The sequence below is a fragment of the Perca flavescens genome, chromosome 14, assembly GCF_004354835.1.
Source record: "Perca flavescens isolate YP-PL-M2 chromosome 14, PFLA_1.0, whole genome shotgun sequence".
Lineage (NCBI taxonomy): Eukaryota > Metazoa > Chordata > Actinopteri > Perciformes > Percidae > Perca > Perca flavescens.
In genome coordinates, this window is record NC_041344.1 from 7058591 (window position 1) to 7079397 (window position 20807).

The 20807-nt window shown below is 40.5% G+C and overlaps 1 protein-coding gene across 1 annotated transcript; it reads left to right on the plus strand.

Annotated features, from left to right (window-relative positions):
- Nucleotides 1–6692: 6692 nt before the first annotated feature.
- LOC114568547 (platelet glycoprotein Ib alpha chain-like) lies at nucleotides 6693–11556 on the plus strand. The gene is made up of 3 exons (XM_028598173.1): nucleotides 6693–6863; nucleotides 9304–9466; nucleotides 10817–11556. The coding sequence occupies exons 1-3, from the start codon at nucleotides 6816–6818 to the stop codon at nucleotides 11554–11556; spliced, it is 951 nt and encodes a 316-aa protein (XP_028453974.1). The 5' UTR covers nucleotides 6693–6815.
- The last annotated feature ends 9251 nt before the right edge of the window (nucleotides 11557–20807 follow it).

The window sequence follows — 20807 nt, forward strand, 5'->3', positions numbered from 1 at the left end:
TTGGAGGAAGGAGGGAGTATCTCTGTTCTGATGACAGTTGGACGGTTGATACAGAAGTTGAGAAACCAGTTTCATTCCTGTGAGTTTATTTACACTTTTTTTTTTTTTTTTTAGATTTCTTTATTTCAAAGGGACAGTGCACATTAATTCAATTCAATTCAATTTCAATTCAATTTTATTTATAGTATCAAATCATAACAAGAGTTCTCTCGAGACACTTTACAGATAGAGTAGGTCTAGACCACACTCTATAATTTACAAAGCCCCAACAATTCCAACAATTACAGTAATTCCCTCAATGTCCAACATGTAAATGTGCCAGATTTAGCCATAGCCTACAGACTAATTTTCATCTGCAGTCCCTAGCAGGTTGAAGACTTAAAAACCAATAAATACAATACAACAATACAAAGTACACATAAGCTAAGAACAACATATGCTTTGATAGGTAAAAACATATCTGATACTACATAGATACATCAACACATACAGAGACAATACTGTAGCCATGAATACAAATACATTATTCTGTATTATGGGAACATATTTGATTAGCCAATAACCAATGTTTTATGGATGTAGAGAAGGATTTAATAGATGTTATGTTCCTTAATTCTGTGGGTATGGTATTCCATGTATGGGCAGCACGGAAGGAAAAAGCTGACTGTCCAAAACTACTTTTTCTACATGGTATTTTACAATCCCCTCTTGTAGATGCTCTGGTAGATGTATTTAGATTTTGTTGGATAAAGTTATTGAGTGGAGGGGGAGCCATACCTTGAAAAATTTTATATACAAGTAAAATATCAGTAAACTTAATCATGTTTTCCCAGTTTAACAAATCATATTTAATTAAGATTTTACAATGGTGATAAGAGTTTAACTTTTTATCCAAGGTTTTCTGTGCTATATTGTGCTTTATAATTCCAATTTATCATCCTAATTATTTTCTCCCTTTCCCTTCCCCGTCTGGTTTGTTTGTGCTGCTGTAACATCTTATTTCCCCTCTCTGAGGATCATTAAACAAATATTTCTTCTGATCTTACATTCAGAGTGATTAGTAGATCTGCAACCTGTGCTGACCTCTACTGGTGACCAGCAGGAATTACAACAACATCAGCAGAACATTTTCTATCTGTGGCCTGTATCAGAAAGATTAGAGCAGATAGTATATCCCTAATGCCAGGGGGAAAGGGAATATATCATCTTGTTAATATGATGCTTACAGAATGTCTTTATATTCTATCTGAAAGTGAAAATCTTCTGTACTGCCCCTTCAGAACGGTTTAGAAACTCTGAGTTTGTTAACCCTGAGATGAGGGAAACTCTGGGTTTTCTGTTTCAGAAAGGGAGGTTAATCAAACCTGAGAGAGAGGGGGAACTCCAGCCTGTTTCAGAAAGAGAGGTAACTTAACCTCAGAGTCAGTTACTATGGTAACTGAGCCTGTGAACCTAACCTGGTCAGGAGCACGTTTTCTTCAAGAAACCTCGAAGGAAGAAAAACGATACCTCAAATAGGTAGTTATCTGGAAATGAAAATGCATTTAGAGTCAGGGCCTAAATATATCCTCTCCCGACGTATGTTTAACTCCCTGGGAAGTCATACAGCTTCTTCATCAACGGGATCGTCGACAAAAGGAAATGCCATGTTTTGAGAAAAAAAGAAACGTTTTATAGTCTGCCTAGCATGGTTTATAAACCAACCCTCTTTTTATATTCATGCAGATACAGTAACAAACTGCGCTAAAATGCGCCTGATATAGACTGAATGAATGAATGAGGAAATGAAAGAGGGCTGTGTCAGAGGGAGGAGACTGAGAGAAGAAAACCTGCTCCCAACCAGGTTAGGTTCACAGGCTCCGTTACCATAGTAACTTACTCTGAGGTGAAGTTACCTCTCTTTCTGAAACAGAAAACCCAGAGTTTCCCCCATCTCAGGGTTAACAAACTCAGAGTTTTCACTAAACCTGCTTTCTCAAATGTTTATGTTTAATTATATGTTTAATTTATCATATATGAAAAGTAACATTGAGAATCCAGAAAAAAGAGCAGTACAAAATAAAAGAAAAGACATCCCATTTAGGAAGAAACATGTTATTGACATAGATTATTTGGTGTAATATGTAACTCCTGCAACCACCAAAATAATACAGATCTCTTCCAGAATGGTGTCAGATTTGACGTTTTGGGACTTTATAAAATCTGAACTAGTTACAAAATGAATATTTGTGCATTTATTTCTGTGAGCTTACAGTCAGAGGCCTTCTTTGAAGCCTGATACAGAAATAACTTATTAATTATTACATTAAACGTTTGCACCATTTTGAGTGTTTCTCCACAGTTTACCTCTGTTCATTAAACTCTAGCATTGGTTGGGTTCACTCACAGTCATCAAATCTAATCTCTAGACTCAGTTTGACTTGTTTTCCTCGGTCTGACAGCTTATAAATAGTTTCAGATATTGATGTGACAGGAACTTTATTAGAGTTCTGGATCCTCTTTTAATCTTAGCTGTAAAGAGACAGTAAGAAATACAAAGGAACCTGGATTTAGTGTTCATTTTATTCAATATTTGCTTTCATATACTCTGCAGTTTGATTGGTCCAAAATTTAAACTTTTCAGTCAAAATGATAATAAATGCATTACTGTAGTTCCAGCTGTTTCCTGTGACTACTTAGGGACTCCAGAAGAAGCAGTGAAGTTCGGGGCTTAAAATACTGTACCATTGAGCGAGTGTTTCACTGTTGGACACACAGGTTTTCAGGTCATGGATTTGCATTTTTTAGTAGATCATTCTGTTGGATAACTGGTTGTCAATTCCTTAAGCAGTAAAATAGTTTATCAAAGCCCTATTCCTATTTTAAGGATAATTCAATTCCAATGTGTCTTAAACAATGAACATGATGAGGCCAGTTTCCAATAACTCTCACTCACAGGACACACCTCTGAAGGTTTTCCTGAACAAGCTCTTATTTCCTCATTTCACACCTCACCTCACAACACAAGATATGTTTACTACATTCCATATTAAATATATGAATTACCGATTTAAAGTTACTTTATGTATTTTTGTGTTTGAAGGATGTTAATAAACACATAAACATCCAACACATTTTAACTTAATGAATGAGTCACTCAGAGAAACAGAACAAGGCTGTGTTATGAAGTTATCCAGCTCTACAGGAACTGACAAAGGGTTTAAAGTTAAGAATTTAATGTAATTTTACCTAGAGATAAAACATAAGACAAGAGCAAGATACATACATACATCTTGTTTTAAAAAAAAGAAAGAAGTAGAGCTGGAAAGTCCAAAAGTTGTTTCCTGGTTTAATTAGACGTGAATGTGTCCCCTGCAGTATGAGGTGTGTTCCCCTGTGAATGACTCCTTACAGGTGAACAAGGACTTCACTCTGACCAAAAGAGATTTTAGACATGTTCTGGTTCTGTGTAAACGGTTTCATCTGAGTCTCTGTTACCTGTTCCTGCCTGCTTCCACTAAAGCTCTTTGTTTGGGCTTGTCTGCTGCTAAAGTCCAAAACACAATTTGTCATGAAACACAACATTGCTTCTTTCATGAGTTCACTTTCATTTAGTTGTTGCTCCTATAATAAATAAGTCTACTGTCAGACTCTAAGAGCCTCTGTGCTGCTGTAATGGGAAAAATTACATTTAAGCATAATGCCTTATATTTTTATGTTTTTTTTCTACTTTAATTCTCTCACATTATTGAAAGACAGTTTATTTCAGTTTCTGCTTAAACTGCTGAGGTGTCCAGTCTGGAACATAATGTGAGCTGTTTGTCTGAACAGATAAAGGTACAAGGTCACCTTAAAACTCTCTAGTTTTCCCATGCCAGTTAAGATGTAACTGGGGGTTGAAAGTCGTAGAGGGAGGAGGAGGCGAAATGGCTCCGAGATGTCAGCATGTGTATCAGATTGCCTGTAAGAATTGTAGCGTCATAATAATCCAAGTGGGCAAAGAATGCAAAAACACACATACACCAATAACCTCCTCATCAGTTCTAACCAAAGCCCATGTAGCTCTTAGTATCAGCCCTCCTTTGCTACCAGATGGGTCTGACCCATGAGTTTGCAGTGGGGCAGGGGGAGCACTGCCCCCCAGGTGTCTGAAACAGATAATTGCATTGTTTAAAAAATGAGTGGAATAATTACGTCTGGCATGACCAGATATTTTATAAATATCTTAAATAAAAGCAAAACAAATAAATTGTGGTAGGTAATACATCAGATTTCATATACTGCTTTAGTAAAAAAAAACTATTTTCTGGCTCACGATGGGAGCAGCAGGATGTAAAAAAAGAAAAAGACTGTTGCACTATCTGGACATCTTACTGTGCCAAGGTTGCAATAAAGGTTTCCTAAATGCCACATTTGATGTCAGCTTACTAATTGATTGCGGGTTTTGTCTAGATTTGGACTTTTATACGTTTATTCCACTTTGTTTAAACGGCAAAGTGGAGGAAGCCTAGTGACGAGTCCATAGCAACCAGTTTGTGTGTTGAATGTTACCCATAGTGCCTTGCTGAATGGTCTCAATGTTTTATTGTTTTATTTCATGTGAATACTAGTTTACTAGAGGAGTAACTTAGTATTTGAAGTAATGCAGTAATGCAGGAAGTGTGCATTTAGTTTCCATGCTTATTGTGTTTCCACAACAACGTTAGTGAGTAAATCTACTGAAATGGCCACCACACCATAACAGAGGAGTGGGATGTGCCAGATGAGAAAGCAGAAGTTTAGGCACAGGTGTCTGTGCTGTAAAAACACAGTTGTCATCTGTATATATTTGCTAAGTGCAAATCAGTACAGAAGGTATTGGTAAATTGTTGCGGCAGGGTGATGCCTTATTTCATAATTCTGTTGGAGGGTCATAGGACATTTTTTACTGGCGAGGGGAGGGTCATGTCTATTTCATTTAAAGGTCCCAAAACTCCTCTGGTGGCCCCTTAAATAAATTAAGAACAGTCTCTAAGAGTAATTTTTGTAAAAAGTTTATTTGACATTAATGATTCTAAAATAAAATACAAAATATGAGAACATCAAAAACATCTGACATGCTGAGTGTTGGCTGAGATTCTTAAAGACCAAAACCACACTTTAAAAGAAATATATAATCAGAATATTTACACAACATTTTTCTTTTAATTAAGCTAAATAATCAGGATGTTGCTGTCAAGTGGTCAAACACCAGAGAGGACATTTTATTTACCTCTACTTCATTGGGATGGTTCCATACATGTTACAGTAGTTTATCTATAAGACCCAAACCATATGCATATCTAGATAGAGTACACATAGAGTGATATAGTTATATAGTGAGTATATGAACTGCATGTTGAATATGAATATATAATCCAGAAACGATATTAATCACACACACAAACATATCGTTCACCATAAAGATTTTCAGTCCCACATGGTGACAAACTCAACATTTTGTCAACTCCTAATACATTTTGCTTCAATACTCTATCATGTTATAGTTATACTCAAGATTTGAAAGCAAGTTTTTTAGGAGCTTTAATCTATAGGTTTTTTGTAGAAGCTTATCATTTCAGGTGTTGTTTAACTGGAGATGTGAAGAGTATACTGCTTTACCAGTGCAGGATGTGTTTGTAAATCAGGTCTCTGGATTCAGGTTCTCAGAGAGCTCAGAGCTGTTGTGAGGAGCTGTAAGGAAAAAGCCACTGTTACTGATCTGCCTTTAATAACCAGAGGATGATGCAGCCTGTCCAGAGGCTGGTCGTTCTGATTAACTTCACAAAAGGCCTATTTCTCTCCATGTCTTTACTCAAGTCTGTTTTGCAGTAACATATAATGGTAACAGCATGTCAGACCAGATACAATAGAATAAAAACAAGTTCTACTCACACTGTGGAGGGAGATTGGCTGAAACAAGAAGAGAAGACAAATCATTTCAGTTGTCACAGTTGAAAACACAATTTGTCCCCATTTCCCATCGAATCTGATCCTCTCCTACTCATTCTCCTATTTAAGTTAAATACATCTCTTTTACCCTTCACCTTTTACATTTATCATCATCATCATCATCATGCTACAGTCTCTCTTTTGGTTGCTTGTTAAAAGTAAATGAGAAAATTGTTTCATCCTTTGGTCTCTCACTTTTCTTCTTTTTGCAAACAGCAAATCCAAAAGTAGACTAGATAACTTTTCCATTCTCCTCTCTCACCTTTCTTCTTTTGTAAAAAATGAATCCAGTGGCAGCGGTGAGGACGACAGCAAGAACAGCCACTGCAGCAGTGATGGGGATGGTCCTGTCTGAAGGATTCTCTGTTGAACAAATAACAACAATATGTCAACAACCAGATAGACAAAACAGGTTAGAACAGAAGTACATTCATCTGTGTATTATACCTACTGTATACACATTACTTATGAATTCATTGCATGTTGGTTTGTCATACAACGGATTGTGTGCATTGGTTTAAAATCAAAAAACTAAAAAATGACTTGCTTGTTCCATATTAAACTAGATGTCAAAAGCTAAACCATCAAAAAAACACTTTTTTTTAGAGCTCCACCAACAGAGGAAGCTGTCCTGTTAGCTTTAAACTGCTCTGTGAAATAGTAAAGTTTGTAATCAGTCTTAAGACAGCAGTCAACTGTACAAATGTGTCTCTGAAATAAAGGCTGAGGGCAACCCAGTCTCCTACTAAAAATGTAACAACCTTACAAAATAGCATGGTGAGAAAATGTAATGCTGTTACATTCTTTTGAAGCTGCAGCAACGTGAAATCTCGTCTCGTAGCTGCAGCAACGTGAGATCTCGTAGCATGCGAGACTCACCCCGTTCTGCCCTGAGAAAGGACCATACCAGAAAGGTAACGATCATTTTATTCATTTAAAATTATTATCATTTAAACAACTTGTTTAACATATTTATTTTTGTATACAGAATCCAATCGATATGTGCTTTTGCAACTGATCAACAAATGTACGATTTTCTTGTGTTTGCAATATAGCTTCTTAGCTAGCTTGCTAGCTAAAATACTTGTCAGTAGTAGCTAGCTAGCTACTGTTATTAGCAACTTATGCATTAAATTAAATGGACATTGTTGCAATGGTAGTATCCAATAAACATTTAAGACAGCCCTAGTTAATAAAACATTAAGTTAGGTTACCTGTTTTTAAGTCATTTTTATATAGAGACCCACCTTTTGTATGACCTAGCATTTCTTGATATCTGGTATGATTTCCATAGGGCAGCTAGCTGAAGACTATCAGCAATCTTGTAGCAATGAAAATCTAAATTCATTCCAAGCAAGATTAAATTATGACCTCTGTTCTTGAGTTTATGTGTTTTAACTGTTAAAACACACACACACACACACATTCGTTTTCAATATGAAAGAAATGTGTATTTTAGATATTTTTTCACCCAAATGTAACCTAACGTTACCTTTTGTACAGCTTTCAAGATGTTGCAATATAATGTAAATGCAATGTAAATATAATGGTTGATAGTAGTAATGTGTTTGTGTGTGTGCATGTTTATCCGTGAGATAAGGAGGGGGACACAAGACGTTTGGGTCTAATCACACCGCAAGCGTGGCATGTGTATTCTGTCTGTGTTATGTGGCTACTGCGTTGTGTTTTATATGTGCATTCATACCAGAAATGTCTCAGATGCGCTGCTGCTGCGGCCAGTCTTTTTTTGAATGGAAATGCCTCCAATATATTCATGTCACCTGAAAAATAGGTGTCGGTCCTATTTCTAGCATGCACGCGTTTCCTGAGATGTGCGTGTCATTCAGGCAGTGTGCAAGCTCTAACCTGTTAACATGGGAGCCCAAAAAAAAACGGACACGCCACGCAGCTGACACGCTCATGCCACGCAGCCGGCTACACACTGCCTGCGTGTTCGGCTTGAGCTGCGGCCGAAAATGCTAAAAATAGGCCAGATGCCTATTTTTCACGTGACATGCAAGCGTGTTGGAAGCGTTTCCAGGCAACATATGTTAAAAGATGTTTATATGTCATTTTGACACAAATACATTTAATAAATGATATTTTGATGTTTGAATGTCTCGAGGTTTTGACACAAATGCAGATATATAAGTGTAATTTAAAAAAATGTTTAATCAATTTTCAAATATTGCACCTGTCAATACAGAACGTGTATATTCTGTATACGAATATTCTGTAGCCTATTTTGCCGTCAATACTGCCAACGTTGTCTTTGCTGTAATCAAATCAGTATATATATAAATATATAATATATATATATATATATATATATATATATATATATATATATATATATATTTATTTTAACATTAAGTATTACTACTGCATTTTATCAATGGGAAACATACATGTGTACAGACAAGGCTAGCAGCCGCAGCGCCGCATCAAACACGTTTCTGGTGTGCAATGACATGCAACTGACATGCAACAGAAACGCCACGCTAGCAGTGTGTAGCCGGCCTTGGAGCTATAGGGCCCTATCGTATACCATGTGCATTGCAGCGCCAAGTTGAGCGCAAGTGTGCTCGTTTTAGACTGTCTATTTAGATCCTAAAATAGGGCCCATAGACTTGTTGAGATTTAAACAGATTTTCTTTTTGAAAATCCCATAGAAATACTAGGCCTATATAAAATTGATCTACATAAGATTGCTGTTTATTATATTTCAAAACGGTTGTGGCTGTCTCTGTGATTGTGTCTCTGTACTTGTGTACCTGTGTATCTGTGAAAGGGAGGATGAGACATAGTGTCCGAGATATTGAATTGGGGTGAAAATCGAGATGTAAATCTGACATTTTATTCATAGGCTTTGTTTATATTCAGTATCCAAACAATATGTGGTTTCAAACATTCTAAACTCTACTGTGGACATTGTTGAAATGTTGTCTGTGCAGAAGTCATGTCAGTTTTCACGCCTACCCGCTTACCCTCTTTTTTTCTCTACTTTATCCTTCTCCATTCAAACCTCTCACCCCATCTCTGTTCCAACTGTGTCCTACATAAAGATGCCTGGATCTAAAAAGTCCTGTATCTCCTGTCACGCCATGATTGGCGTGGCAAGAAAGAAGTGCAACCTTTGTGGAAGGGAGCAGCCATACAAGGCAATTAAAATGAATAAGTTAAAAAAAATTGAAGAAAAACCACCAACAAAGTTCAATGCCGTAAAGGCACTGGATAGTGCCTTTATTGATGTAAGCATGTTACATTCATTTATTTTCTAGTTAATTGTTCATTCAGGTATCTGTGTATGTGCAAACAAAAAACATATGGTGTTTTGTTCTTGTTTTGTTACAGTTACATAAATTGAAAGCAGTGGGGTTCTACCCCCTGCTCCTGGTGGCGAAGCAGGGGAAGAAGAAGTTTAAGGCCCAGCTGCTCCACCTGGAAGAGCAGCCATCCAGGGAGACGATGAAGGCATTTGCCACAATTAAAGGGGTCTTCGAGACCTTCCTCAACTGTAAGCATACATATTCAGTTTAATAACAAAATAATCAGTTTCTCATACTTTATTGTACTTTATTGAACCACATAACAGTACATTCTGTTTCACAAAGCCTACAAATTAAAATATTATTTATCTTTTTTTTGTTTAATCTACATCTGTTGAAGGATTAAAAACATTTCATAGGAATGGTTTATTGACAATTCACTGACAGCCAATGTTATGCTGGTGTTTTTTTCCCCCCACAATCAGAGTAAAGTTACATATAAAGTTACATATTTGCATATATTTGTAGTGTTTATTTAAGCAAGATAGGCCAGAGAACCAACGACCTCTTTTTTATTTAGTTGTTTTTTCAAAAATGGTTACTACATATACCTGGATTTAATAACATAAAGCTACAGCAAAGAGAGAGGGTTAGGACAAAAGGGCTTTGTTGTGATATGATACATAACACGATGCAGGGTTTATGAGTCAATGTATTGAAATTTTTATTTTTTTTTATAGCACATTTCAGCAACAGGGCAATTCAAATTGCTTTACATAAAACATTAAAGAGCAGTTAGAAAACAATTTAAAACAATTTAAAAACATTAAAAGACAAGAATAAAATTTACAGTGCAATATAAGAATTTAAAGACAGACATCTCAAGCAGTTCGGTCCATATTTTTGGCTCATCTCACCAACAATGGGTCCTGAGGCTTGACATGGCTTGAGGTTTCGTTACCCATGATGACAGAAACTTTATTATATTTTTCAATGTGATCGTCACCACAAGGCTAAGTTATTTTTTTTTCGCAAACCTTTGTCAAAACCCGGAACGGACTCGCAGACCGTCTCTTATCTTTGTTTTTAATTGAATAGTCTCGCAGACTACGCCTGTTCAATTGTAATTGTGTAGACTCTCAACCTATCTTTGTGTGTAAGGAGATATTCTAATTTCTGTGACATTATAAAGGCATTATCATGTGCATAACATTGTTTTGAAAATGTATACAGTATATATACTGTATATATGTCTGTATATACAGTATAGTAAAATATCGCAATACTCAAATTTATTGATTTTACAAAAAATGGTATATAAACATTACAAATAACGGTATAAATTGAGTTAATTAATAATAGCATACAATTACAATAGAGGTACAATATGAATATTGAGGTAAATGTTTTGAGCCTGCAAGACTTAAAACCTGTCCCACACTAGCCTCATTATGTCTGTGAATACAATGCATATTGAATGTAATGCATATTTTTATGTCAACAGTTTTTATATTTGTGACATGACATTTCTCAACTATAACCCTTCATAACAGTAATGAAGAGACTGTGATTACTTACATTTTATATTTATTCCATAGTGCCTAAGCCTGCTGCATCCACCTATCTTACACCTTACCCCAGCACTCCCACCCTGGCTCCCACTACCCTCACCCTACCTCCACCAACCCTCATGACTCCCACCCTGATTCCCCCAACCATCACCACCCTGCCTCCCCCTGCAATTTCTACTCTCACCCTGCCTTCCTCTGCCCTCAACCTGTCTCCCCTCACCACTCCCACCTTACAAACCCTCACCACTTCCAATCTGCCTACCCTCACCACTCACATCCTACCTCCTCCTACCCTCACCACTCACATCCTACCTACTCCTACCCTCACCACTCCCACCCTACCTACCCTCACCACTCACATCCTACCTACTCCTACCCTCACCACTCCCACCCTACCTACCCTCACCACTCACATCCTACCTACTCCTACCCTCACCACTCCCACCCTACCTACCCTCACCACTCCCACCCTACCTCCTCCCCTTCTCACTCCCACCCTACCTCCTCCTACCCTTCTCACTCCCACCCTACCTCCTCCCCTTCTCACTCCCACCCTACCTACCCTCACCACTCCCACCCTACCTCCTCCCCTTCTCACTCCCACCCTACCTACCCTCACCACTCCCACCCTACCTCCTCCCCTTCTCACTCCCACCCTACCTACCCTCACCTTGCTACTCCCACCCTGCCAGCCACTGTCACCACTTTACCTGGAAATTTTTGATGGGAATGTCCTTCGTGAAAGACATAAAAAGGTTGGTATCTGAGGGAAATGAAAGTGCATTAACAGTAGATAGGCTGTTAAAGTGGGGTAGCATAGTGGCTAAGGAACTATGCTAGCATTCATTAGCCAGAAAAAGTTGTGGGTTCAATTCCCAGTTGCCACCGTTGTGCCTTTAAGCAGGACACTTAACTTCTAGTTGATCTGGGGAGACTGGCCCTTGTAATAATTGACATATGTAAGTTGCTTTAGATAAAAGCGATAAGTATAACTAGAAATGCAATTCCAAGAAATCACCAGTGCATGAAAATGCAAAAGATGATATGTAAAATATCATATGGGTCATTCCGTGTCGAATCAGACAAAATCCAGGAAAATGGTTGCTGGACCATCTCAGATTTTGCTCAAAGTTTGTTTACCTAATATTTAGGTCCCAAAAGTAAGACCTGTAAAATATTTGTATTAAATTCCAATGTTTTCATACATATTTTCACCCTTAACGTATCATTTTTACTATCTCAGAAATACCTCATCTTGGAGGCCATGTTTGGGCATTAATATCTTGAAAAGTATAATTTTAACCGCCCAAACTTTGTAGGGTGGAACGTAGACATGTTCTTGGTATGATTGTACTGCATGCCCATTAGTTTTATATAAGGCCCTAGATATGGAAAAAAACTTGGAAAACTGGTGATTTTGAGGGCCTTGTAAACAGATTTTTCTGTATCCACATGGCACCAATAATTACTTTGTTTGCTTTGTCTAATACTTAATTAACGTTGAGGCAGTATTTAGATTAGATTAGATTAAACTTTATTGTCATTGTGCAGAGTACAAGTACAAAGACAACAAAATGCAGTTTGCATCTAGCCAGAAGTGAAAAAAAAGTGCAATGTGATTTTCAAGTATAGACAGAACAAGTGTATAATAGTGCAGTGTACAGTTGGTTTACAGAAGGTGGTTTGGAGTAATATAAATTAAATATAAATATTAGGGCTGCAACGATTCTTCGAATAACTCGAATAATTCGATTACAAAAATCTTCAAGCAAAATTCTTTCTTTCTTGCCTCAAGCTTTCGTTAAATCAATGTAATTAAGGTTGTACGGCTCACTGTGTCTCCTCACGGAGGATTATTACTAGCGACCAAGAGGTGTGTGCTTCTGCATGGACACAAGACTGACGGCCCATATTACAAATGAAGGAAGACTAAAAAAAAAAGCGAGGGTCTAAGAGAAGAGACAGGCGAGAGAATGCTGCTACATCTCTGTAACAAACATCCAGTGTACTCATCCATTCCATGGAGCCAACACGACACAAGGTAGCTGACGCTCTGCTGCTCTCGCCCACCGCGCTGTTTACACAACCAGCCTGCAGCATGCTACTCTGCTAATAGCGATGTTTTACCAAGCTAAAACGAAAGCTGTCGGTTTGTAGTGTAACTTTTATTAGTTTGCTTCTAATCTTTGGAAATGTAGCTGCTTCCGGAGACAAAACGGCTCCTCCCCCAGCATGCATTCTTTATTCTTTCTCTTCACCATAGATATATCTATGCTCCTCACTGTGTATTAGGCTGTGTATTTGCATATCCAGTGCAAAGAGCCAGAGGCAAGAAGGGGAATTGGGTAAAAAAAATATTAACATTTGGGCCACCAAAAATTTACTATTGTAATGTATTTCTTTTTAAGGTTCTTGGAATTTGGCAATAAAAAAGGTTGTTTTTTTCTAAAAAGGAAACCAGTCTTTTGTATATATACAAGCGACAGGTTTCCTTTTTTTAGTAAACAGCAATAGTAAATATTTATTATTGCTGTTTACCAAGTATTTCTTACTAAGTATTTCTTATCCGATTAATCAATGGAATAATCGTAGAATATTCGATGACTAAAATAATCGATAGCGGCAAGCCCTAATAAATATGTGTAGTGTATTAGCAGCTACCTTATAAGAGCAGAATAAATATGGCTATGTAATATGAACAACATGTACAGATACGGGCAATGTAGTAGCATTGACATAATAATGGTTGTAAAATATAGATATACTATGCAGTGTATATATTATAAGAAAAACTGAATAAATATGGATATTCAGTATGAACCATATAGACAGATATGTAAAGTATGTACAGCTATGTGCAGTGTGGTAACAGTACCATTGTATTGCAGAAACAGTAACATTATAAGAGTAGTAAGAATAAGTGTATGTGCAGGATAAATAGTATGACGATGGTCTTTAAATAGATTTGTCATCCAGTCCTGTTTGGGTTCTACTATCTTATTGTTGCTGTCACAGTAACCAAACTGAAGTTCATCCACCACTCCAGAAGCCACAAACTCTTGGAAGTTTGGGACTCCAGAAGATCCAGTTACGAATAACTTGATTGAGTGTTTCACTGCAGGACAAACATGGTTTATAGATTCAGTAAAAAAAATATAAAAACATCATCATCATCACACTCATGGAGAATATGAGGTATTCAGTATGATTCAGTTAAAACAAATATCTCATCATCATCATGTTGAAGCTAAAGTGAAACTAAACTACAGGTGTGTCCCGGAGCTCCACAGGAACAGGAAGTGGAAAGTGAAGATTCATATATAACCTTTATTTTAAAATCTGGCATATCATTGAGGTCTGCCTCATCTTCAATGATGTCTAGATAATAGAAACAAATGAGAGCAATGGCACACTGAGGTAAAATGATTTGGAATAAGAAAATAATTAGAAGGTGACCTTACCTCTCCGTGAACCATCACCTTATCGTGGTGGAGAGGTTTGTGTGTCTCTGTGAACCTGAGGGCTGTGTTGTCTGGAGCTTTGTGCTCCTGGTAGGGTCTCCCAAGGCAAAGTGGTCTCAGGTGAGGGGCCAGACAAAGAATGGTTCAAAAACCCCAATGAAAAAGCTAAGCAGAGATGGAGTGACCCTGCCCGGAGGAAGCCCGGGCCCCTGCCTGGAGCCAGGCCCAGACGGTGGGCTCGTCGGCGAAGCGCCTGGTGGCCGGGTTTGCCACGGAGCCCGGCCGGGCACAGCCCGAACAAGCTACGTGGCAACTCCCCTCCATTCCATGGGCCCACCACCTGTGGGAGGAACCGTTGGGGTCGGGTGCGATGCCACATGGGTGGCAGTGAAGGTCAGGGGCCTCGACGGACCAGACCGGGCAGCAGACGCTGGCTCTGGGGACGTGGGAACGTCACCTCTCTGTGGGGGAAGGAGCCGGAACTGGTGCGGGAGGTGGAGCGCCACCGGTTAGATCTGGTGGGGCTTACCTCACACACAGTCTCGGTTCTGGAACCATACTCCTGGATAGGGGTTGGACTCTTTTCTTCTCCGGAGTTGCCCAGGGTGTGAGGCGCCGGGCGGATGTGGGGATACTCACAAGCCCCGGCTGAGCGCCGCTGTGTTGGAGTTTACCCCGTGGACGAGAGGGTCGCCTCCCCACGCCTGCGGGTTGTGGGGGGGAAAACTCTGACTGTTGTTTGTGCATATGCACCAAACAGGAGTTCGGAGTATTCGGCCTTCTTGAGACCTTGACTGGAGTCCTGCATGGGGCTCCAGTGGGGGACTCCATTGTTCTGCTGGGGACTTCAACGCACACGTGGGCAATGATGGAGACACCTGAGAGGCGTGATTGGGAGGAACGGCCTCCCTGATCTAAACCAGAGTGGTTGTTTGTTGTTGGACTTCTGTGCTAGTCATGGATTGTCTATAACGAACACCATGTTCGAACATAGGGATGCTCATAAGTGTACCTGGTACCAGAGCACCCTAGGTCAAGGTCAATGATCGATTTCATAATCGTTTCATCTGATCTGAGGCCGTATGTTTTGGACACTCGGGTGAAGAGAGGGGCAGAGCTGTCAACCGATCACCATCTGGTGGTGAGTTGGGTCAGAGGGTGGGGGAAGACTCTGGACAGACCTGGTAAGCCCAAACGTAGTAGTGCGGGTAAATTGGGAACGCCTGGAGGAGGCCCTGTCCAACAGACTTTCAACTCACACCTCCGGGCGGAGCTTTTCGCCAGGCATCCCTGTGGAGGCTGGGGGCATTGAACCCGAGTGGACAATGTTCAAAGTTTCCATTGCTGAAGCTGCAGCGAGGAGCTGTGGTCTTAGGGTCTTAGGTGCCTCAAGGGGCGGTAACCCACGAACACCGTGGTGGACAACGGTGGTCAGGGAAGCCGTCCGACTGAAGAAGGAGTCTTTCCGGGATATGTTATCCCGGAGGACTCGGAGGCAGTTGCAGGGTACCGAAGGGGCCGAAGGCTGCAGCCTCTGCCGTGAAAGAGGCAAAGCAGCGGGTGTGGGAGAAGTTTGGAGAAGACATGGAGAAGGACTTTCGGTCGGCACCAAAGTGCTTCTGGAAAACTGTTCGCCACCTCAGGAGGGGGAAGGGGAACCATCCAAGCTGTGTACAGTAAGGATGGGACACTGTTGACCTCAACTGAGGAGGTAATAGGGCGGTGGAAGGAGCACTTTGAGGAACTCCTGAATCCGACTAATACGCCCTCTATGTTAGAGGCAGAGCTGGAGGATAATGGGGATTGTCGCCGATTTCCCAGGCGGAAGTCACTGATGTAGTCAAACAACTACACAGTGGAAAAGCCCCGGGATTGATGAGATCCGTCCAGAAATGCTCAAGGCTCTGGGTGTGGAGGGGCTGTCCTGGTTGACACGCCTTTTCAACATTGCGTGGAAGTCTGGGACGGTGCCAAAGGAGTGGCAGACTGGGGTGGTGGTTCCCCTTTTAAAAAGGGGGACCAGAGGGTGTGTGCCAATTATAGGGGTATCACACTTCTCAGCCTCCCTGGTAAAGTCTACTCCAAGGTGTTGGAAAGGAGGGTTCGCCAATAGTCGAACCTCGGGTTGAGGAGGAACAATGCGGATTCCGCCCTGGTCGTGGAACAACGGACCAGCTCTTCACTCGCAAGGATCCTGGAGGGAGCCTGGGAGTATGCCCAACCGGTCTACATGTGTTTTGTGGATTTGGAGAAGGCGTATGACGGGTCCCCCGGGAGATACTGTGGGAGGTGCTGCGGGAGTATGGGGTGAGGGGGTCTCTTCTCAGGGCCATCCAATCTCTGTACAACCAAAGCGAGAGCTGTGTCCGGGTTCTCGGTAGTAAGTCGGACTCTTTTCAGGTGAGGGTTGGCCTCCGCCAGGGCTGCGCTTTTGTCACCAATCCTGTTTGTAGTATTTATGGACAGGATATCGAGGCGTAGTCGGGTGGGGAGGGGTTGCAGTTTGGTGGGCTGGGGATCTCATCGCTGCTCTTTGCAGATGATGTGGTCCTGATGGCATCATCGGCCTGCGACCTTCAGCACTCACTGGATCGGGTTCGCAACCGAGTGTGAAGCGGTTGGGATGAGGATCAGCACCTCTAAATCTGAGGCCATGGTTCTCAGCAGGAAACCGATGGAATGCCTTCTCCAGGTAGGGAATGAGTCCTTACCCCAAGTGAAGGAGTTCAAGTACCTTGGGGTTGTGTTCGCGAGTGAGGGGACAATGGAGCGGGAGATTGGTCGGAGAATCGGGCGCAGCGGGTGCGGTATTGCATTCAATCTATCGCACCGTTAGGACGAAAAAGAGAGCTTAGCCAGAAGGCAAAGCTCTCGATCTACCGGTCAGTTTTCGTTCCTACCCTCACCTATGGTCATGAAGGCTGGGTCATGACCGAAAGAACGAGATCCAGGGTACAAGCGGCTGAAATGGGTTTCCTCAGGAGGGTGGCTGGCGTCTCCCTTAGAGATAGGGTGAGAAGCTCAGTCATCCGTGAGGAGCTCGGAGTAGAGCCGCTGCTCCTTTGCGCCGAAAGGAGCCAGTTGAGGTGGTTCGGGCATCTGGTAAGGATGCCCCCTGGGCGCCTCCCTAGGGAGGTGTTCCAGGCACGTCCAGCTGGGAGGAGGCCTCGGGGAAGACCCAGGACTAGGTGGAGGGATTATATCTCCAACCTGGCCTGGGAACGCCTCGGGATCCCCCAGTCGGAGCTGGTTAATGTTGCTCGGGAAAGGGAAGTTTGGGGTCCCCTGCTGGAGCTGCTCCCCCCGCGACCCGACACCGGATAAGCGGACGAAGATGGATGGATGGATGGATGATCTTACCTGGAGATGAGACGTGACAGAAGAGAAGCAACAACAGGAACTTTTTCATCTTGTTTTGATAAAGACGTAAACGACCGAGCTGGTTCAGCCGTGTTGTCTTCTGTGTTTTTTGGAGGAAGGAGGGAGTGTCTCTGTTCTGATGACAGTTGGACCGATGATACAGAAGTTGAGAAACTTGTTTCCCTCCTATGAGTTTATGTACACTGTGCTATATTGTGCTTTACAGTATAATCCTTATTATTTTCTCCCTTTCCCTTCCCCGTCTGCATACAATGTTATTTTATTGATGTATTTTTATCTGGTTTATTTCTTGTGCTGCTGTAACATCTTATTTCCCCTCTCTGAGGATCAATAAACAGTTATTTCTTCTGATCTTACATTCTGAGTGATTAGTAGATCTGCAACCTGTGCTGACCTCTACTGGTGACCAGCAGGAATTACAACAACATCAGCAGAACATTTTCTATCTGTGGCCTGTATCAGAAAGATTAGAGCAGATATTATATCCCTAATGCCAGGGGGAAAGAGAATATATCATCTTGTTAATATGATGCTTACAGAATGTGTTAATATTCTATCTGAAAGTGAAAATCTTCTCTACTGCCCCTTCAGAATGGTTTAGAAAAACAAATGTTTTTTGAGCACAGGCTGATATGAACTCCACCTGAACTCACGATTACAGCTACATCCACACAAATAAGTGAGTAAAGAGAGACAGTGACCTGGCAGCAAGATTGTCTTTCCACCAGGAAGGAAGTTTCCTTCACTAATCTGATTACCCTGAAGACAGCGGCCATGTCCGGGGTTAACAGGCCCTTTAATCCCCAAAACAGGCCATCAGGTCCATTACAGGGTTTGTAAAACAAACTAAACACAAAGATTGTTTTGCTGTAGTTGCACTAGTTTTTGAAAAGGGATGCCATATTTAGATGCTGATAAATGAAAACATGATCATTAGTTGTGGATGAAAATTAAGACTTAAGAAAACAACTAGAAACACATTTTCAACACCATAAACAAAGTACAATTTAATATAATTTGTAGTGGGAGTATTCATGTGAAACAGAAAATGTATGACAACTATTAGTGAGTAGATATGTTTATTTTATCATATATGAAAAGTAAAAAGTAAAGAAGAAGCTGTAAAAATAAAAGACTTCCCATTTAGGAAGAAACATGTTATTGACAGATTATTTGGTGTAATATGTAACTCCTGCAACCACCAAAATAATACAGATCTTGTCCAGAATGGTGTCAGATTTGAAGTTTTGGGACTTTATAAAATCTAAACTAGTTACAAAATGAATATTTGTGCATCTATTTCTGTGAGCTTTCAGTCAGAGGCCTTCTTTGAAGCCTGATACAGAAATTACTTATTAATTATTACATAAAACCTTTGCACCAATTTGAGTGCGTTACTCCACAGTTTACCTCTGTTCATTAAACTCTAGCACTGGTTGGGTTCACCAGTCATCAAATCTAATCTGTAGACTCAGTTTAACTTGTTTTCCTGGGTATGACAGCTCAACAGACTCTACCTGCTGAGTCGCCCTGATATGTTAAATCCGCCACCATGTGGTACACCAAGTGGATTAAATCCAGACTCCAACAAACAGTTTCTTTTATTTGTATTTACTTTTATTAAATCCAGGTTTGCTCTGAACTCAGATCAGTCTTTCAGGTTCTTTACAAGTTCCTGGTCATGAAGACTTTGGTATCGTTCCTCAACAGCACTGTGATACGCAGTATGTGATACCTCCCCCCCCACCCACTCCCCCCACACACACCCCCACACACACTGAATAACATCAGATGGACTTAGTGTGAGCAGGGTATTCCCCTGCAGACAGTCGTTGTGCAACTACTAATCACATTACAAGGACAGTTAGCGTGCCTCAGAGATGTCACGTCTCAAATTCAATCATCATGTAGCCTGAAGAGTGATGATTAGACAGTTTTACGCAGATAAAGTGAAGACTGAGCTCACTAGGAAAACATCAATATTTTGTTTTAACGCTTAAAATGTTCACGTTTTTGCTGACAAGCAACCGGAGGTGCAATAAGTACTCACATCTTGATTAAAACTAGCAATATCCCAGTGCAAGTAAAAGTCCTGCATTCAAAATCTTACTAAAGTAAAAGTACACAAGTATTAGCATCAACATACCCTAAGTGAAAGCACAAAGGCCTATTTCATAATCAATTAATTGGATTATAATTATTTATGCGTTCAACACTTTAAGTTTAGCTGGTAAAGGTGGAGCTAATGTTAATTACTTTATCTTGGTTGCTTCAATAGGCTCCTAAAAACTGCAGCTTTCTTTATTGCAGACACATGCAACTCTTTAAATGAGCAAATAACCAAAGTTATTAACTTTGAAATGGCCTTTGGGAATCCTGTATCGTATGTATATGAGATGGAAGTGTCATTTTGTCCAGATTTAATTTTCTTCAAATATTACCAAATGTTGAACAGCCAAACCCTACATTTTTCTGCATGAAGAAGACCAAAGTAACGTTTTGTATTTGTTTCAAACTATCTACTCTGAAATGCTGATATTGTGATTCCAAAGTCATGAAGATTTCTGTGATTTTCTTCATTTTTCTGGCTGTTGACCGGAATTCCCTCTGCTCCCTCATCTAGTACCCACACTGGAAGCCACGATGCCCCCAAGGTTTCTAGATTAAACGTTCCTATTCTGTTAATAGATGCCTCAGGTCTGGGCCAAAGAGCTTTGATAATACTTATCCACCTCGTTCTGGTCACCACCGGTTTTCCAGTCTGCTTTGCATTGCTGCCAAATCCTCCTTACAAGGCCTAACACCACCGCCTACATGCTTCTCTCTCTCTCCAGCTCCTTATTTTCCTCCATTTTTATCCCCCTCTTTTAATTAAAGGATTATCTTTCTAACTATAAATCTAGATCAAAACAAGGTTGGGGGTTAAAGGTGAGATTGGGACAGGGAAAGGTAAAAACAGTCCCAAGACACCGACCATGTCATCACAATGTCCCGGGTTTGAGTCCAGCTGGGGAACTCTGTTGCCAGATTGGGTTTTGTTTTTTGCTCAATTGGGCTAGCTATTTTTTATTGGATTGTTTTGGTATGGAATGGGTTTGGGTGACTTGTGAATTAAAGCAGCTTTTTTGTAAGACTAAGCAAAAATCTATCATAGAATATGACCATATGCAGAAAAA

Bases quoted from the DNA above. Each gene is read 5' to 3' on its own strand.
- LOC114568547 (XM_028598173.1), top strand. From the start codon at position 6,816: ATGCGAGACTCACCCCGTTCTGCCCTGAGAAAGGACCATACCAGAAAG. The intron at 6,864-9,303 runs GTAACGATCATT...GTTTTGTTACAG, and splicing joins GAAAGGACCATACCAGAAAG to TTACATAAATTGAAAGCAGT. The intron at 9,467-10,816 runs GTAAGCATACAT...TTTATTCCATAG, and splicing joins CTTCGAGACCTTCCTCAACT to TGCCTAAGCCTGCTGCATCC.